The sequence below is a fragment of the Myotis brandtii genome, unplaced genomic scaffold (assembly GCF_000412655.1).
Source record: "Myotis brandtii unplaced genomic scaffold, ASM41265v1 scaffold509, whole genome shotgun sequence".
Taxonomy (NCBI): Eukaryota; Metazoa; Chordata; class Mammalia; order Chiroptera; family Vespertilionidae; genus Myotis; species Myotis brandtii.
This window is the reverse complement of record NW_005369409.1, coordinates 607,620-624,442: the sequence shown is the minus strand read 5'-3', so window position 1 is coordinate 624,442 and position 16,823 is coordinate 607,620. Positions and strand designations below refer to the sequence as shown.

The 16,823-nt window shown below is 40.0% G+C and overlaps 1 protein-coding gene across 7 annotated transcripts in view; it reads right to left on the bottom strand.

Moving 5' to 3' along the window:
- Window positions 1–16,823, bottom strand: part of ATRX (alpha thalassemia/mental retardation syndrome X-linked) — a 304,287-nt gene that overhangs the window by 106,660 nt on the left and 180,804 nt on the right. For all 7 annotated transcript variants that reach the window (XM_005877140.2, XM_005877143.2, XM_014548452.1 and 4 more), the window contains one exon: window positions 264–394. In XM_005877140.2, the coding sequence (XP_005877202.1) occupies window positions 264–394 (131 nt within the window). The remainder of the gene's footprint in view (window positions 1–263; window positions 395–16,823) is intronic.

Below are 16,823 nucleotides of genomic sequence, written 5' to 3'. Positions count from 1 at the left end.
GGCTGACAGTTAAGTTGCATAAGGATATGCTGATTAGCCAATGGGAAGGGTAGCGGTCGTACGCTAATTACCATGTTTCTCTTTTATTAGTGTAGATAATGCATTCAAACAGAAATTAACTAGAAATAAAATACATGAATTATTATACCACAAATCAAAAGAAAATTCAAATATACAGTAAGTGTACATACATCAACCTTTTTCCTAAAGTTATTCTGCTTCCAACAGATACCTTTTAATAAATCTTAGGTTACTTGATTTACCTTATTTTCTTTGCTAATGTAGTCCAGCTGTAAACACCAAGGATGAGTCCAGATTCTACTTAACATCTGAAAATCTTGGAAAAGTTTTGCACCTGCTTTTCCTCTTCCACCTTCACTGCTATTACCTACACCTGATCAACAGAAAAATAGTTAATGTTAAGACATAAGAAGATCTATTTCAACCTAGGTGTTTCTAAAATAGAGGTTTTAACAATCTATTCTATGAACTCCTTTGGCAGTGCTTACAATAATGTTTTCAATTACATAAAATAAATAGAATTGAAAAAGAAATCCATTATATAGAAATTATAAAAATACTAAAAAAAAGTGATATCGTAATATGTGTAATTTATTAATGCATTAAATAAAAATATAGCAGCAAGTCTAATAATTACATGAAAATTTGAAGTATTGATAAAGGTAAATAATTTTGAGATATCATTAATATACAGAAATATATGATTTATATTGGTAACAAAGTCAGTTATCAATACTACTACTGTGCTTTGCTGCATACCTTTGAAACTGGAAAAAATGCTACACTTTTGTTGGAGGCTAGTGAAAATTAAAAAGGAATTTTCCTTATTCAGGTTCATATACCCCGAAATTCTATCCACTGAACCCTAGATTACAAACTCTTGCTTTATTGTTATTTTTTAATAATAATTTCATTTTTCATTTGCAGTGAACATACAATAGTATTAGTTTCAGGTGTACAACATAGTTATTAAACATTTACATAACTACTAAGTGATCACCCTGATAAGTCTAGTACCCATCTGACAACATACACAATTACTACAATATTATTGACTATATTTCCTATTATGTATTTACATCCCTGTGATGGTTTTTATAACTGGCAATTTCTACATCTTAATTCCTAAACCTTTTTCATGAATGCGCCCCCCCAACCAACTCCCATCTGGCAACCATCAGTTTGTTCACTGAAAATATCATTCCATTTGTTTTGTTTGTTCACTTGTTTAGGTTTTTTCTTTAGATTCCACATAAGTAAAATCATATGGTATTCATCTTTCTCTGTCCAACTTCTTTTACTTAGCATAATATCCTCTAGGTCCATCCATGCTGTCACAAATGGCAAGATTTCATTTTTTTATTACTAAGTAATTTTCCATGATAGGTATGTATGTAGGTACATATGAATGTGTGTGTGTAAATATCTTCTTTCTCAATTCATCTATTGATTCCACACCTAGGATGTTTCCATATCATGGCTATTGTAAACAATGCTGCAATGAATATAGGGGTGCATGTATATTTTCAAATTAGTAATTTTGTTTTCTTAAAAGAAATACCAGAAAGTGGAATTGCTGGATCATATAGTAGTTGTATTTTTAAATTTTGAGGACCCTGCATACTGTTTTCCATACTTTCTGTACCAATTAATAATGCCACTGCCTGGCCAGCATGGCTCAGTGGTTGAGTGTCGAACTATGAACCAGGAAGTCACAGTTCGATTCCCAGTCTGAGCACATGTGGTTGGCAGGCTTGATCACCACAGTGGGGTGTGCAGAAGGCAGCCAATCAATGATTCTTTCTTATCATTGATGTTTCTCTCTCTCTCCCTCTCCCTTCCTCTCTGAAATCAATAAAAATATATATATTTCATAAAAACAATGCCACGAAAAGTGCACAAGTGTTCCCTTTTCTCCATATCCTTATATCACTTCCTGTTTATTGACTTTTTGATAAGATATATTTTTACAGGTCTGAGGGGATAAGTGGTTTTTATTTGCATTTCCCTGATGCTTAGTGTTATCTTTTTATATGTCTGCTGGCAATTAAATTGCCTTAGGAGAAATGTCTATCCATGTCCTCTGCCCTTTTTTTTTCCTTAATCCTCACCGGAGGATTTTTTTTCCATTGATTCTTAGAGAAAGTAGAAGCAAGGGGGAGACAGAGAGAAACATCGATGTGAGACACAACAATTGGTTGCATCCCACATATCCCCAATCAAGGCCAGAGATCAAGGCTGCAACCAAAGTACATGCTCTTGACTGGAATCGAATCCAGGACCTTTCAGTCAGCAGGCCAACACTTAATCCACTGAGCCAAATTGGCTAGGGCTCCTCTGCCCATTTTTAAATAGAACTGTTTGTTTTTTAAGTTGAGATGCATGAGTTCTTTATATATTTTTAATATTAAGGTCTTCTCCAATATATCAATGGTAAATCTCTTCTCCCATTCACTAGGCCAGTGGTCGGCAAACTGGGGCTTGCGAGCCACATGCAGCTCTTTAGCCCCTTGAGTGTGGCTCTTCCAAAAAAAACCGACTTCTGCATATGGGCCACGAAGTTTCAATCGCACTGTACGTGCGCGCCTGCACGTGGTATTTTGTGGAAGAGCCACACTCAAGGGGCCAAAGAGCAGCATGTGGCTCGCGAGCCGCAGTTTGCTAACCACTGCACTAGGCTATCTCTGCGTTTTGCTGATAGCTTCCTTCTCCCTGTAGAAGCTTTTTAGTTTGATGTAGAGCCATTTGTTTATTTTTGCTTTTATTGACCTTCCCCAAGGAGACATACAGAAAAAGATACTGATTGCTAAGACAAATTTCAGAGAACTCAGTGCTTATGTTTTCTTCTAGGAGTTTTAAGGTTTCAGATGTTACATTTAAGACTTTAATTAATTTTGACTTTATTTTTGTACTGGAGGCCCAGTGCACGATCGTGCACGGGGGGGGGGGGTCCCTGAGCCCGGCCTGCACCCTCTCCAATCTGGGACCCCAACTGCCTTCCCCTGCAGGCCCGGTCACCCCTAACTGCCCTGCCCTGCAGGCCTGGTCGCCCCTAACTGCCCTCCCCTGCCGGCCATCTTGTGGTGGCTATCTTGTGACAACATCGCGGTGGCCATCTTGTGACGATGTCCCACGACGCCACCTAGGCTTTTATTATATAGGATATGGTTTAATTTGTCCAGTTTCATTTTTTGGCATGGATCTGGTCCCGTTTTCCCAACTATGCTTTTACAGAGACTATCATTTCCCCATTGTATAATCTCTCATTTGTCATACATCAATTCCCCAAGGAAAACACACAGAAATCTCTCACATTTCTGCACACTAATAGCCAATGATCAAAAAAAGAAATTAAGAAAAGGATGTCATATGTAATTGTATCAAAAAGAACAAACTAACTAGGAATAAATTTATTCAGTGAGGTGAAAAACATATACTCTGAAAACTCCAAGACATTGAAAAAATAAAGAGGGACACAAATAAATGGAAGGAAATAGTGTTCATGTATTGGAAACATCAATATTAAAATGTACATACAAAGCAATCTAATGACTCAATGCAATCATTACCTAATTCCAATGATATTGTTTCCAGAACTAGAAGAAAACCTAAAATTTACATAAAATCACAGAAGACCCCAAACAGAAAGCAATCGTGTGTGTTTTTTTTCATTTTAATATTTTAGTTCTGTTTACTGGGATGACATTGACTTTTAAAAATTTTAACTATTCAAAGTATCACATATGTCTCCTTTTTATCTGCATTGACCCCATCCAGCCCACGCCTGACCCCTGTCCCAGGCCTTCATCATACTATAGTTTGTATCCATGGATTATGCATATATGCATCCCAGTTCTTAAATTAATCTCTTCTGACCCACCCCATCTTCCCTCTTAGATTCCACAGTGTGTTCCATGCTCCTATGTCTCTGGATCTATTTTGTTCAACTGTTCATTTTGTTCATTAGATTCCACATATAAATGCAATCATGTGACACTTGTCTTTCTCTGACTGGCTTATTTCAATTAGCATAATACTACCCAGGTCCCTCCATGCTGTCTCAAAGGGTAAAAGGTCCTTCTTTTTTACTGCTGCATAGTAGTCCATGGTGTAAATGTACATCTTTTTTTATCCATTCATCTGCTGATAAGCACTTGGACTGATTCTAGATCTTAGTTATTGTAAATTGCTCTGCTATGAACATAGGGATACATATATTCTATTTGATTGGTATTTGAGGATTCCTAGGATATATTCCAAGAAGTGGGATCACTGGGTCAAATGGCAGTTCCATATTTGATTTTTTTAGGAACCTCCATATTGTTTTCCATAATGGCTACACCAGTCTGCATTCCCACCAGCAGTGTACTAGGGTTCCCTTCTCTCCATATCCTCATCAGCACTTGTCATTTGTAGATTTCTTAATGGTAGCCATTCTAAAAGGTGTGAGGTAATAACCTATTGTCATTTTTATTTGCATCTCTCTGACTTTGAACATTTTTTCATATTTCTCTTGTCCATCTGTATGTACACTTTGCATAAGTGTCTATTTAGGTACTTTGACCATTTTTTAATTGGATTGTTTGTCTTCCTTTTATTACTTTGTATGAGCTTCTAATATATTTTGGATATTAACACTTTATCAGATGTATCAATGCCAAATATGATCACCCATACAATGGGCTTTTTATTATGTTGAGGTATGATTACTCTATCCCCACTTTGCAGAGAATTTTAATCAAAAAGGGGTGTTGGATTTTGTTCAATGCTTTTTCTGCATCTTTTGATATGATCATGTGATTTTTGTCTTTCAATTTGTTTATGTGATGTATCATATTTATTGATTTGTGAATATTGTACAAGCCTTGCATTGCTTGAATGACTCCCACTGGGTCATGGTGTATGACCATTGTAATATACTGCTGGATCCAATTGACTAATATTTTGTTGAGGATTTTAGCATCTATGTTCATCAAGGATATTGACCTATAATTCTCTTTCTTTGTAGTGTCTTTACCTGGTTTTGGAATTAGGATCATGCTGGCCTCATAAAAAGAGCTTGGAAGTGTTCCTTGCTCTTGGGATTTTATGAAAAGTTTTAGGATATGTATTAGTTCTTCTTTGAATGTTTGGTAACTGGAGAAGCCGTCCAGACCAGGGCTTTTGTTTGCTGGGTTGTTGTTTTTTTAAAATAACTGCTTCAATTTCAGTTGTTATTGGCCTATTCAGGTTTTCTGATTCTTTTTTATTCATTTTTAGAAGATTGTATTTTTCTAGAAATTTGTCCATATTACCCATGTTATCCAACTTGTTAACATAGAATTTGTTCACAGTATTTTCTTACAGTCCTTTGTATTTCTTTGGGGTCAATTGTTACTTCACTGATTTCACTTCTGATTTTATTAATTTGGGTCCTCTCCCTTTGTTTCATGATGAGTCTGCCTAAAGGTTCATCATCTTGTTTATCTTTTCAAAGAACCAGCTCTTGGTTTCATTGATTTTTTTTTGCATTGTTTTTTTTAGTCCCTATGTCATTTATTTCCACTGTAATCTTTACTATTTATTTCCTTTTACTTACTTGGGGCTTTTCTTATTGTTCTCTATTTCTTTAAGTTGAAAGGTTAGATAGTTTATTAATAATTTTTCTTATTTTCTGAGGCAGGCCTGTAGCGCTAAAACCTTCCCTCTCAGGAATGCTTTTGCTGTGTCCAAGAGATCGTGGGTTGTTGTCATTATTTCTTCAAATAGGTTTTTAGTATCTTGCTCTCTCTCTTCTACTGGCACCCCCATAATGCAAATATTGGTATGCTTGAAGTTGTCCCAGAGGCTCCTTACACTAGCTTCATATTTTTGGAGTCTTTTTCCTTTTTGCTCTTCGGGTTGGGTGTTTTTTGCTTTCTCATATTTTAAGTTGTTGATTTGATTCCCAGAATCCTCTACTCTACTGTTCAATCCTTGTATATTATTCTTTGTCAGTCAGTGTTTCCTTAATTTCTGACTGGTCATTTTCCATTTTTGGGGCATTCTTACTAAGATCCTTGAAAGTCTCACTAAGTCCTTGGAAGTCACAAGAAGATTCTTGAGTAACCTTGTAACTGTGGTTTTGAATTCTATATCCAGTAGTTTGCTTTCTTCCATTTCTTTCATTTGTGACATGTTTGTCTCCTCATTTTGGCTACATCCCTGTGTTTGTTTATATGCATTGGGTAGAGCTGCTATGTCTCCTTGAGTAGAGTGGCCTTGTGTAGTAGGTGTCCTATAGAGCCCAGTGGCTTAGTCTCCCCAGTCACCTGAGCTGGGCACTCTAGGTGTGCCCCTTTGTGGGCTCTTTGCACAGTCTTATTGTAGTTGAGACTTGAATGGTGTTGGTGTCCCTGGGAGGAATTGACCTCCAGGCCAATTGGCTGTGGGGACTAGCTGCTACTACAGTGGGAGAGCTGCTGTGCAGGACAACCCTATGGAGCAGGACTTGCTTCAGTGGGACTTTGGTCCTCACTGAGTCTGCCCCGTGAGTGTGTAGCTTATGATGTGTAGAGTTGTAATTTTGTATGATCTGACACTGACCATTGGGTGCACTGGCTCTTGGGTCTTCAGCGAGCTACAGAGAGATCTGCAGATTCGTGCTGTTTGTATTAAGTTTGGAAGTGCTCATGTGAGTCCAAGCTGTGAAGCAAGGCAGGCTTGTGTTGGTGCTAGGTCTTGGGCCTTTTACTGATAGGTTTGGGGCTCCCTGACCCAGCTGTAGCTTTTTTGAGAGAGTTTAGCAAGGTCTGAAGCCTGAGCAATGACAGGCCACCCATATGCAGAAGCCACTGCACATAGGTTGGAAGGAGCTTCAAATTAGACGGGGCAGGGTCTCAGGGAATCACCAGTGCGGAGCAAAGAGAAATGGCTGCCAGTCATCCCTGCCACAGGTGAGGTCCCAGCATAGGAATAATGACATCTGCGAGCACCTTCAACTGGGAGATATCCACCCCCGAGTTCCTGCCCCAATGCCAGGCAATCCAGTTCCTCCTCGTATGTGTCTGTGTTCCCCAGAGCCTCACCCTGCCACTGGAGCTCAGAGGAAGCAGGACCTTGTAAGTTCAGTTTGTGTGCCAGGTCTTTGAGAGGATCAGCTGTGTCTCCAGCAGCCTCTGTGTCACTGAGCCCCAACCCCCAGTGGTTTTTGCAGCCCATAATTACAGGTACTACTTTTTCCAGCTCTGGGAGCCTGGGCTGAGGGTCTAATGTGAGGCTGGGATCCCTTGCTCCTCACAGGGAGCCTCTGCAGAGACGGTCTCCCTACCAATTAAAAAAAACGGTACACTTGAGTTTCAGTCCAACCCGTTTCATGCCTCTGCCCGTCCTACCAGTTTCAATGCGCTTTCTTCTTTACTTCTCTAGTTGTAGGACTTCCATTCAGCCAGCTTTCAGGCCATTATGGATGATGGGTGTTCTGTATTTTAGTTTTAATTTTGATGTGGTTGTGGCAGACGGCGAGTACAAGCAGTTACCTATGCCACCATCTTTGTTCTCTGCCTGCTATCATTTCAAAATTCTTGAACTTGTAGAGACTTGTTTTGTTTCCTAACATGGGATACAGTCTATCTTTGAGAATGACCCATATGTATTTGATAAGAATGTATATTCTGCAGCCTTGGGGTGCAATGTTCTGTAAATGTCAATTAAATCCATCTGATTCAGTGTGTCATTTAGTTAGAGTCACTGTTTCCTCATTTATTTTCAGTCTGGAAGATCTATGCAGTAAAATCAGTGGTGTTAAAGTCTCCTAATATGACTGTATTGCTGTAGATCTCTCCCTTAAAGTCCTCCAGAATTTGTACTATATATTTTGGTGCTCCTATATTGGGTGCATATATGTTTACCAGGGTTATATCTTAGATCTATCCCTTTAGTGTGACCTTTATTGTCTCTTGTTACGGCCTTCATTTTGAAGTCTCTTTTGTCAGATATGAGTATTGCTATCCCAGATTTCCATTTCCATTTGAAGGGAAAATTTTTTCCCATCCCTTCAATTTCATCCTGTGTGAGTGTTTTGTTCTGAGGTGGGTCTCTTGAAGACATCATATATTTGGATCATATTTTTCTATCCATTCAGTTACTCTATGTCTCTTGATTGGAGCATTTAATCCATATACATTTAAGGTTATTATTGATAGGTACTTTTTGCCATTTTAATTCTTTATGCCTATGTTTCTCTATATATTTATTATTATTACAGCAGTCCTTTTAGCTTCCCCGCCCCCTCCCCCCTTGCAATGCTGTTTCGTAGTGATAAACTCCTTTAACCTTTTCTTGTTTGGGAAGCTCTTTAGTTCACAATCTATTTTTGAATGATAGCCTTGCTGGTTAAAGTTTGTTTTCAGATCCTTGGTTTTCATTACCTTGAATACTTCATGCCATTCTCTTCTGGCTGTAGAGTTTCTGATTAAAAATCAGCTAACAGACCTTTGGGAGCTCCTTTGTGAGTAACAAATTGTTGTTTTTTCTTACTGCCTTTCAGATTCTCCGTCTTTAATTTTTGGCATTTTAATTATGACGTGTCTGGGTGTGGGCCTGTTTGGGTTCTTCTTGCTTGGGACTCTTTGTGCCTCATGAACTTGTGTGACTTTTTCCTTCACCAGGTTAGGGAAATTTTTTGCCATTATTACTTCAAACAGATTCTCTATCCCTTCCTCTTTCTTCCCCGTCTGGTACTCCTATGATGTGCATATCGTTATGTTTCATGGGAACAGCTCCCTTAACCTGTCTCCTACATTTTTTTTTCAAATATATTTTATTGACCCTTTACAGAGAGGAAGGAAGAGGGATACAGAGCCAGAAACATCGATGAGAGAGAAACATCGATTCAGCTGTCTCCTGCACGCCCCCTACTGGGGATGTGCCCGCAACCAAGGTACATGCCCTTGACCGGAATCGAACCTGGGACCCTTCAGTCCGCAGGCCGACACTCTATCCGCTGAGCTAAACTGGTTAGGGCTGTCCTCCTACTTTTTAATTGTTTTTTTTCTTTTTGGTTTCTCTGATTTTTTTTCTACCCTCTCTTCTAATTCACTGATTTGATCCCCAGCTTCCCCTAATCTCCTATGTATTCCTTCTAATGTATTATTCATTAGTGCCATATCATTCATTATTTCTGACAGGTCATTTTTCATCATTTCTATATATTTTCTCATGCTGTTGAGCATCCGTGTAATCATTATTCTAAATTCTATATCTGATTAATTTCTTATCTTCATTATATTTATCTCTTCTTCTGGAGAATTATCTTATTCTTTCACATGTGGCTCGTTTTTTGTCTCCCCATTTTGGCTGCCTATTTGGGTTTGTGTCTATATATTAAGTAGATCTGCTACAACTCCCAGTATCTGGTGCAGGACAGTGTCAGACACTGTTTGTGACTGGCCCTGAGTACCTTTTGAAGCTATCAGCAATTCACAGCTTTTGGCTCCCTCTTCTGGGGCTGGTGCCTTCGGAAAGGACCAAGATATTTACCCAGGTGTGCTTTTCCTAGCTCCGGGCAAAGAAGATCAGGCAAAGACGCAAAGCCTCCAGAGATCTGCATCTACCTGGAGGCTGATTGTCATTCTCATTCTTAAATTATCTCAGGCTATAGACCACAGCAAAGCATAGACTCCACTGGGTAGGATGAGAGGTTTTCCAACAGAGTGGGGCAATTGCTTCCTTCACCACCACCACCACCTGGATTGCTGTGAAAGATGTCCTCTGTAGTATGGGGGAATGACTCAGCACAGGAAACCAGGCAGCTGCCTTCCAAGCTCTAAACACAAAGCACCCCCCTCCAACCATGGAGTGTTCTCACACAGCACCATTCCACTCTACCCTCCCTCTGCTGGAGCCCAAGGTGATTGGCTGCACATGAAATTTTGTGTTTTGGCCCTTTAAGAAGGTGCCTGCATCTCCAGCTGCCTCTCCCTGGCAGACAGTAACCCAGCTGCTTTTCACAGCCAGAAGTTATGTGCGCACCTTTTTCAGTCCTGGTGCTCTGCGGTGGGGAGCCCTACTTGGGGTTTAGAGCCCAAAATTCTGTGAGAAACCTCCACACCTGAGATATCCCTCCAGAACTTTAGCTGCTGCCTGTGGGAGCCCACCCAGCCCTCTTTCACATTTGCATTTCCTACCAGTCTCTATACAGTCTCCACTTTCCATCCTTGGTTATCAGGTTTCTCTCCAGATAGTCTTCAGTGGATTATACAGGATAATTTTTCTGTATTTTAGTTGGAATTCCAGTTTGGTCCTTGGGTAGTGTCAGTGTAACTTCCATTTACTCTGCCACCATTTTGGGATGACATTGGTTAATAAAATTATATAGCCTTCAAGTGTATAAGTCTATAATACAACATCTGTATATTGCATTCTATTTAGTACCTAAAGTCAAATCTCCTTACATCACCATATACTTGACCCTTTTACGACTTCTCCCTCACCCCCCTTTCTCTCTGGTAACCACCATACTGTTATCTGTGCCTGTGAGTTTTTATTTGTCTTGCTTGTTCATTTATTGTTTTCAGTTTTACATCCCACGAGTGAAATTATATGGTTCTTGACTTTCCTTCTGACTTATTTTACTTAGCATGATAGTCTCATGACCGATCTATATTGCCACAGATGGTATTATTTCAACTTTTCTTATGGCACATAGCATTCCATAATATATATGTATCACATATTCTCAGTCCAATCTTCTATTGTAGGACACTTTAGTTGTTTCCATTTCTTGGCCAGCATGGATAATGCTGCAATGAACACATGGGTACATATATCTTCATGAATAAATGTGTTGAAATTTTTTGGGTGTATATCCAGAAGAGGAGTGACTTTGTCATGTGGTAACCTCTATTCTTAATTTTTTGAGGAACCGAAATACTGTTTTCCCTAGAGGCTATATCAGTTTACATTCCCACCAGAAGTGAATGAGGGTTCCTTTGTCTCCATACAATCTCCAACATTTTATATTACTTGTCTTGTTGATAATGGCCATTCTAACAGGTGTGAGGTCATATCTCATTGTAGTTTTGATTTGCATTTCCCTAACAGCAAGTGAAGTTGAGCATCTTTCCACATATCTGTTGGAGTTTGTATGTCTTCTTCAAAGAAGTGTCTATTCAGGTTCTCAGCCCATTTTTAATTGAAATGTTCAGGATTTTTTTGACCTAGCCAGTGTTGCTCATTTGGTTGAGGATGAAACCATGCACCAAGAAGTTGCCAGTTCAGTTTCCAGCTAGGGCACAAGCCCAGGTTATTGGCTTGATCCCCAATAAGGGGCAGGCAAGTGGCAGCCAATTAATGTTTTTCTCTCATCAATGTTTCTATCTCTCTCACCCTTCTCCCTCTCCCTTACTATCTAAGAGTCAATTAAAAACATATTTTAAAAAATTATATCATCTCAATAGATGCTAAAAAAAACACTTGAAATCATACAACATCCATTTATAATTAAAACACTCAATAAAATGGGTATAGAAGGAAAGTACCTCAACATAATAAAGACCACATATGACAAACCCTTAGTCAATATCATACTCAATGGTGAAACACTCAAAACTTTTCTTCTAAGATCAGAAAAAAAAAGACAAGAATGTCTATTTTCACTCTTATTCAACAGGCAAGAGAAAGAAAAAAATCAGCATCCAAGTTGGGAATAAAGAAGTAAAACTGTCACTTTTTGAAGACAATGTAATTCTTTATATAGAAAATTCTAAAGACACCAAAAAACTATTAGAAAGAATAAAAATACAGTAAAGTTGAGGACAGAAAATCAATGTTCAAAAATCTACTGTAGGGAAGTTCCAAGACGGCTACAGACAAGCGAGGAGCTGTGCCCACTTACAACCAACCCCAAACTGGATGTACAGCTATATTACAGAACAATCAACCTAAAAAAACAACTGAAAACTAGCTGACCTGAAATATTATAACCAAGGAGCACAGAAGAAGCTACATAGAGACTGGTAAGAAGTGCAGAGAAAAAGAAAGGGAGAGACCCCTCACACAGTTACGGTGACATATGAGAGGCTGGAGGAAGACCATGGCTGCAGAACACCTGTTCACTACAAGCCTGGGGTCTCAACCCCACAGAGGGGTCCCCAGCTCAAAACAACAGATATGGAAAGAGGATGCATGGCATATAGCAGTGGGATTCAGTGGAAATTTGGTCCACCTAGAAGATTTCAACTACACCCTCCCAGAGAAAGAGCACTCCTAAATTTACAGTACTAGCCTGGGAAGTTCACTCTGGACTCTGACTGTTGGAGAGTCCACGCTGCTGTAATTGGATCTTTGAGAGAGTTCTGCGGGCTATACCAGCAGTGATTTCTAGGGAGGCCCTTGGCAGAGATATAGACAGTGACTAAACTGTGTGGCTTGGGAAAAAGGACCAATCTCCCCAACCTCCACCACACAGTGGACAACCCTATACCCCCCTATTGAGCTGTTCAGACACTCGACCTGTCCCTTCCTGGTGGGTTTGATGGCGCAGGAAAATTGGCCCTGTACTGTTGGGTTTGGCAGCATGGCCCAGCTGAACTTTTAGCCCCATCCTGGTGGGTTCACAGCCCGAGTAGGGCAGACAATTTCAGCCCTGCACTCGTGAGAGCAGCCACATGGAAGTGCCACACACAGGGCTGACTTTCAGACCATCCTCCTTGGTTTGGCAGTGGGGTGGGGGACAGGGAGCTGCAGACATCTGGGATTTTCGGACTGTCTCATGGAGAGGCTTCTGTCTGGGAACCAGGTGGGCAACTACTGGACCGTGTGGCTGCATTGTGGAGAGGCAAATTCAGGTTCCCTTGTGAGTTCAGCCCATGCTACACGAGGAAGGAGAAGTGCCTATGCCCATCCTAGAGTTTGTGGGAACCATGCCAAAAGGGAGACTGTTTGGATCAGCCCTGCAAAGTCCCAGATAGCACCCAATGAGTGCAGTTCCATGTAGGGAAGGGAGAGCAGCTCAGAATAGGGACATTCAAAGTGTGAGTCCCTTGGGCGGGGGGGGGCTATTGTCTGGGACTGGGATAAAGTGCTTAGCCCCCTCATGTGGGCTGGGCCAACATCATCCTCAAGTGAAGAGTCTTTTTATTTATCCCCTAAGCCCAGAGAAGTTAAACTTGCTCCTGCAGAGGGGACAGCTGGCTGTACCCAATCTGAACTTGTAAATGAGCCCCCCGCCCCAGATGGAAATATAGTTGGAGGCTCTAGCAGAAACTAAGCGGTTTAGCTTTGAAATTGGGGTGCTTTCTCCTCATTGAGTGTCTCATTGCATGATCCTCCAAGTATGGGACCGATTAGGCCATTCTCGGTGAAACTGGGCTCATCCTACAATCTCTCTTTGGAAGGCTCTGGAGGAAAACCAAATGACCTCAGCAAGTGGCAGAGTAGCTCACAGCTGGAGGCGAATGTCAGAGAGCCTCAGTCTTTTTACAGAACTGCCCCTAGCTCTAAGATAGAAGAAATAGAAGAAGCTGGCCCTTTTACACAGAATGGCCAATCCCACGCACACTCAGGTCCAGTAGATATAGACACAAAAAAATGAACAGCATGGTAGCCACAAACAAGTAGCCCAAGAAGGGTTACATGCAACATCCGACAGCAACCTGTGCCTGAATTACTAGGTATACCAGTTAATAATGTGGATTTTTTTCAATAGATGGAGTTACACATATGTTGATATACAGACAGTACTCGGGTTATGTCGGACTCAACATATGTCGTTTTGTGATAACGTCGCCAACTCCCATTTATTTATATTAAAAAAAAGTTCCATCATTTTGATGTAGGTACATATGTGCTTTAGGTTTCTTATTATTTACTTACCACAAGTAAAGGTCAGGAATTGTTAACTTTCTTTTAATTTTTTTTTACTGTTTAACTTCGTTACGGCTGTGTATGTGCTCCATGTGAGTGACGTAGGTGTTTCTGTAGGTGGGTTCCAACTTATGCGTTATGTCGCGCCGTAGGAACAGATCTCTGACATAACACGAGGACCTACTGTACATGCAATTTGATATGTATGCTCTTTTGTTGTATTGACAGCAAGCTTCAAAACTTCTTATGTCAAATTTGCTGAAGGCGTTAACATCATAGATATTTTTATGCTTAAAAATGTGGAATTTCGTGCCAAAAAAGAGCATTTGCGGGAAGTTTTAATTCATTACTTTACTTTGAAGAAAAAGTTACCGTATACTTCGGGAAGCTTATGGTGAGTACCCATCTCAAGATACTTGTGAACGCTGGTTTAAACGCTTTAAAAGTGATGATTCCGATGTGAAACACAAAGAACATCCAAGTCAACCGAAAAAGTTTGAAGACCAACAATTACAAGCACTATTGGATGAAGATGCGTGTCAAACTCAAAAACAACTTGCAGAAAGATTAAACGTTGCTCAGCAAACAATTCCAGTCATTTACAAGCAATGGGAAAGATTTTAAAGGAAGGAAAATGGGTGCCACATCAACTGAACGAAAGACAAATGGAAAAATGGAAAGTCATCAGTAAAATGTTGCCTCAATGGCACAAAAGAAAGTCTTTTTTGCATCGAATTGTGACTGGTGATGAAAAGTGGATTTATTTTGAGAATCCCAAATGCACAAAATCCTGGGTTGATCCAGGTCAACCATCAACATCGACTGCAAGGCCAAATCGCTTAGGAAAGAAGACAATGCTCTGCGTTTGGTGGGATCAGGAAGGTATGGTGTATTATGAGCCTCTAAAACCAGGTGAAACCGTTAATAAACTGATCGCTACTGACAACAAATAATCAATGTGAACCACGCTTTGATTGTGAAACGACCAGAATGTGCCAGAACACACAGCAAAGTAATTTTGCTTCATGATAATGCACCATCACACACTTCAAAACCAGTTAAAGACACGTTAAAAGATCTTGCCTGGGAAGTATTAACCCACCCCCCTTATTCACCCGACTTTGCTCTTTCAGATTACCACTTGTTCTGATCAATGGCACACGCACTTTCTGAGCAGCACTTCAAAACATACAAAGAAATGGAAAATTGGGACTCTGAATGATTTGCCTCAAAACAAGAAAAGTTCTATGGGGACGGTATCCACAAATTACCTGAAAGATGGGGGAAATGTGTAGTTAGTGATGGACATTACTTTGAATAAAGCACTTTTGACATTTCTCTTGAAATTATCATGTTTTCTTTGATTACAAAATCCACATTATTAACCGGTAGACCTATTACACCTAGTGGACCCAGATCCAACATAAATAGTGGTGGGCTTCAGACCACACCAAAGCTCAACCCAACCAGCCACATAAGCTGCATACCAAAAGGGGGATTACAGCAGGCACCAGACCCTGCTGGGAACAACCCGACCTCAGGGGGACAGCCATGCACAATGTCACATACACAGTGATCAAGGTTTACCCTTATAGTCACCCAGCCTGTAGGGTTAACCACATTCAAGATGCAACTACAATAGAGGGTGCACATAACCCACAAAAAGCTTTCCTGGAGCACGGAGCTCAGATTATCTGGAAGATTGTGCCACTGAGCCCAAAAAGACAGCTCTAGATTGGACCTGCACAGCAATTTTCATGCCATCGTCAGGAACAAGCCTCAAAGTCAGCCAGCCATAGGGTTGACCCTTCCCACAAATGGGGCAAAAGCAATCAAGACCCAATTACAACAGGAGGGCCTACATAACCACACAAGAAACATTTCTAAAGCACCCATCTAAGGAAATCAAGGAGAATGCAGCACTGGGTCCCACAGGACACCTACTATATAAGAATCTACAACGAAGAATGAGAGCCACAGCACTTCTATCTAATACATAGAAAAAAAACACAGACAGCCAAAATGGGGAGACAAAGAAACAGGCCCCATATTAAAGAACTGGAGGAACCTCCAGGGAAAAAGCTAAATAAAATGGAGGCAAGCAATTTATCAGACATGGCGTTCAAAGCAACAGTTATATGGATGCTCAAGGAACTTAGTAAGAAGAACAGCAGCATGAAAAATGACTTATAAGCCATGAAGAAGAACCATTAGGAAATAAAGACCCTAAGAATACAATGGAAAGAATAAAAAGTAAGTTGGATGAGGCAGAGGATTGAATCAGCAATTTGGTAGACAAGGTAGAAATAAAAACACCCAATCAGAGCAGTAAAAAGAAAAAAGAATGTCTCTTTTCAATGTCCTATAGTTTTCCAACTACAGGTCTTTTACCTCCTTAGTTAAGTTTTTTCCTAGGTATCATAATTTTTTGTTGCAGCAGTAAATGGGGTTGTGTGTTTTTTTAGTTTCTCTTTCTGTGAGTTCATTATTGGTGTATAAAAAAGCCATAGATTTCTGGGTGTTAATTTTGTATCCAGCTACATTGCCAAATTCATTTATTAAATCTAGTAGTTTTTTTCATGGAGACTTTAGGGTTCTCTATGTATAATATCATGTCATCTGCAAATAATGACAGGAACCCTTGTCATTTACATGGAATAAAAAAAGACCCCGAATAGCCACAGCAATCCTGAGAAAGAAGAACAAAGTTGGCGGAATCACAATACCAGATATCAAGCTATATTACAAAACTACTGTTCTAAAAATTGCCTGGTACTGACATAATAACAGACATATAGGGCAATGAAACAGAACAGAGAACCCAGAAAAAAGGAACCCTAGTGTACTGCAGGTGGGAATGCAAACTGGTGCAGTCATTGTGGAAAGTTTCCTCAAAAAATTAAAAATGGAACTCCCATTTGACCCAGTAATCCCACTTCTAGAAATATATCCCAAGAAAACAGAAACACAATCAGAAA